The 3,294-nt window shown below is 47.8% G+C and overlaps 1 protein-coding gene across 1 annotated transcript; it reads right to left on the bottom strand.

The window, feature by feature from the left end:
* Window positions 1–2,135: 2,135 nt before the first annotated feature.
* LOC142194212 (olfactory receptor 1M1-like) lies at window positions 2,136–3,080 on the bottom strand. The gene has a single exon (XM_075263230.1). It carries the CDS (start codon window positions 3,078–3,080, stop codon window positions 2,136–2,138), a length of 945 nt encoding a protein of 314 aa, XP_075119331.1.
* Window positions 3,081–3,294: the final 214 nt, after the last annotated feature.

Genomic DNA, 3,294 nt, shown 5'->3' with positions numbered 1-3,294 from the left:
TTATGGATTGTGCACAAAAGACCAACAAGGTCCAGAACACTGGACTACGGAGAAACTATGTTGCAGGATTTGATATAGACACTATGTGGACCATAAAGGAGGAGATGACCCTCCTCCATACAGACAACCCTCCTCCATACAGATGGCCTTCCTCCATACAGATGACCCTCCTCCACACTGATGACCCTCCTCCATACAGATGACCCTCCTCCACACAGATGGCCCTCCTCCATACAGATGGCCCTCCTCCATACAGATGACCCTCCTCCATACAGATGCCTCTCCTCCATACAGACAGCCCTCCTCCATACAGATGGCCCTCCTCCATACAGATGGCCCTCCTCCATACAGATGGCCCTCCTCCATACAGATGCCTCTCCTCCATACAGATGGCCCTCCTCCATACAGACAACCCTCCTCAATACAGATGGCCCTCCTCCATACAGATGGCCCTCCTCCATACAGATGACCCTCCTTCATACAGATGACCCTCCTCCATACAGATGGCCCTCCTCCATACAGATGGCCCTCCTCCATACAGATGACCCTCCTCCATACAGATGACCCTCCTCCATACAGACGACCCTCCTCCATACAGATGGCCCTCCTCCATACAGATGGACCTCCTCCATACAGATGACCCTCCTCCATACAGATGGCCCTCCTCCATACAGATGGCCCTCCTCCATACAGATGACCCTCCTCCATACAGATGACCCTCCTCCATACAGATGGCCCTCCTCCATACAGATGGCCCTCCTCCATACAGATGGCCCTCCTCCATACAGACGACCCTCCTCCATACAGATGACTCTCCTCCATACAGATGGCCCTCCTGTATACCCTTTCCCAGCAGATGCAGCCACCAGGCTACCTCCTCTATAAGCCACTATGTGCTGCTGTATACATACACTCCCTGCTGTTGAGGTTGGCTCTGCCATGGTGGGCAAGCGTTGTCTTCCTTCCTCTACTTAAAAGGCCAGTGTCCTCACAAGTAATCCTTTCCTGGCCAATCTCTACCAGTCTGTATGTATAATCTTCTGCTGTACCAGCCACATCCTTCCTGAGCAACAGGTTTCTAGTCTGCTGGAGATCCTGCTAAGCTGTACCAACATGCTGATCGTTTCTACTGTGTTTGACCCTGGCCTGGTTCCTAACCTTGTCTGCTGCTCCCATTGTGCTGAATACCTGATCTTGTTCTGCTGAGCTGAATTTCCTATACCTTGCTATAAACACCAGGTATTAAGTATTAACCCTGGGCTGTCCCTGACAAAGAAACATAAAAAGCATAGAAGATTTACGTTAGAAAAAGTTCTCTTGGTCCCATCTAGTTTCCCCTTTATATTTTCCATTTTATCTTACAATAAATGTGTTTATTCCTGGCATGCTTACATTTACTTACCGTAGATCTCCCAACTAAATCTGCTGCTAAGTCTCAGCTCCCCTTCTAGTAAACCATTGATCCAGCGCTTCCAGCCCTGACCTCCTGCCTGCCCTGACTATACACATGTCCTCTGACCTTGCACATAGGCTGCCAGCCCTCATCTTGGCCAGTATTTGGACACTACTTCTGCCATAGCCCCTGACCTGCCAGGACCTTGTCAAGAGATACCGACCTGTGGTCTCCTTGAAGCGAAGTCCAGACCCCTGTATGGTGGATGGTTAAAGAGTCAATACCAGGGAAACCACTTATACAATGCCTTTAGAAGTGGCACAAAACATAAATGGCTCGGTCACACAACCCACTGGTCATTACACTTTGGCAGTACCACAGAGCGGCACAACGCCTCCACGCAGGCTGCTCAACTCAGACAAGGGTACAAGTATCTTCCATCTCCTCGAGCTGCGTACAGAAACTGGATCCTTTTTCAGCTTTCATTGTATCAAATCTGGCCCAAGAATGGAAGCCTTCACTGCAGATGTTCTCAGATCCGCTTATATTTACTCACGAATAATTACACATATCAGATCTCTACAAGAACCTTCACAACTTACATATCAGGAATCAATATTATAGCAGTAAAGTTCAATGTCCTGTAAGTAACAATGGGGGTAACAACAGGAGCGATGTAGGTCACAGTCCGGTCAGTTCAGTTGGAAAAGCACAGGACAACCAAGACCTCGAGGCGTCCTCCTTACACCGCGGATCCAATGCTTCTCCTGACAAGGTTTCTGAGGGTATTTTTGATCTCTGCAGTCCTGAGACAGTAGATGATGGGGTTGGCTATATGGGGCAGATAGGAGTAAATACACAGTATAAGGGTGCTGATATCAGGCGGCAAGACAAGTTTAGCATAATTGGCAATGTAGATGAATACCCGAGGGATGAAGTAGAGGCTAAGAACAAGCAAGTGGGTGGTGCATGTGTAGAAAAGCTTCTGCCAGTTACCGGAGGACCCGGAAAGATGGATTTTTAGGATTATGATGGCGTAAGACAACAGAACGATGGCCAATGGAACTAGGAGAAGATATAGGGCAACGATCAAAATAGTTTGTCTCGTGTTCATGACATCTCCATAGGCTGAACGCATGAGAGCTGACGCCGAACAAAAGCAGCTGTAGACCTGGGTTTGTCCGGGGAAGGAAAGTTGAGCTACTAACAAAGGAACCATCAACACCAAGATCGCTACCACGAGCCAACTGGCGCTACAGCTCACAACGGTGACTCTATAAGTGACGATGGAGGAATATCTCAATGGCTTACAGATGGCCACGTACCGATCACCGGCCATCACCATGAGAAGGAAAGAATCCAGAGATCCCAACCAATGGACAAAAAACAGCTGCAAGAAACATTCGAAGAAAGACAACCTTCCGGCCTGGAACCAATACTTGGCGATGAACTTCGGTAAGGTGATGGTGTCAAAGAGCAGGTCGGACAAGGCCAGGTTGACGATGAAGATGTACATGGGTTGGTGAAGGTGGTGACTTATAAATATCAGAAGGATGACAGCACCGTTGACTACCAGTGCTGTGCTATAGACAATGAACATGGTGAAGGCCAGCACAAGGTTGTATTTTTCTGGGACTTTTGAAAAACCAATGAGTTCAAAGAAAATGACTTGAGAATAATTTGCCATTGGCGAGTCTACAAGGTCTTTGATGGTCCTAAAGAAACAAGAGCGAAGACAATGTAAGTTATGAATGAGAGGCATCTACAAGGGAAATTCATCTTCAGGCCCTCCGGGGGCCGTCATTTTATTATTAAATCAAAGTGACCTTGGAGGTCTGTAGAACAGTCAAGACTCCTTCAAACTAAACCTGTCTACATCAAGCTCTTAAGTATCTAATGCT

The sequence above is a fragment of the Leptodactylus fuscus genome, chromosome 2 (assembly GCF_031893055.1).
Source record: "Leptodactylus fuscus isolate aLepFus1 chromosome 2, aLepFus1.hap2, whole genome shotgun sequence".
NCBI classification, from domain to species: Eukaryota; Metazoa; Chordata; class Amphibia; order Anura; family Leptodactylidae; genus Leptodactylus; species Leptodactylus fuscus.
This window is presented reverse-complemented; position numbering and strand designations above follow the sequence as displayed.

Coding starts and splice junctions, on each gene's coding strand:
- LOC142194212 (XM_075263230.1), bottom strand. CDS start 3,080: ATGGCAAATTATTCTCAAGTCATTTTCTTTGAACTCATTGGTTTTTCA.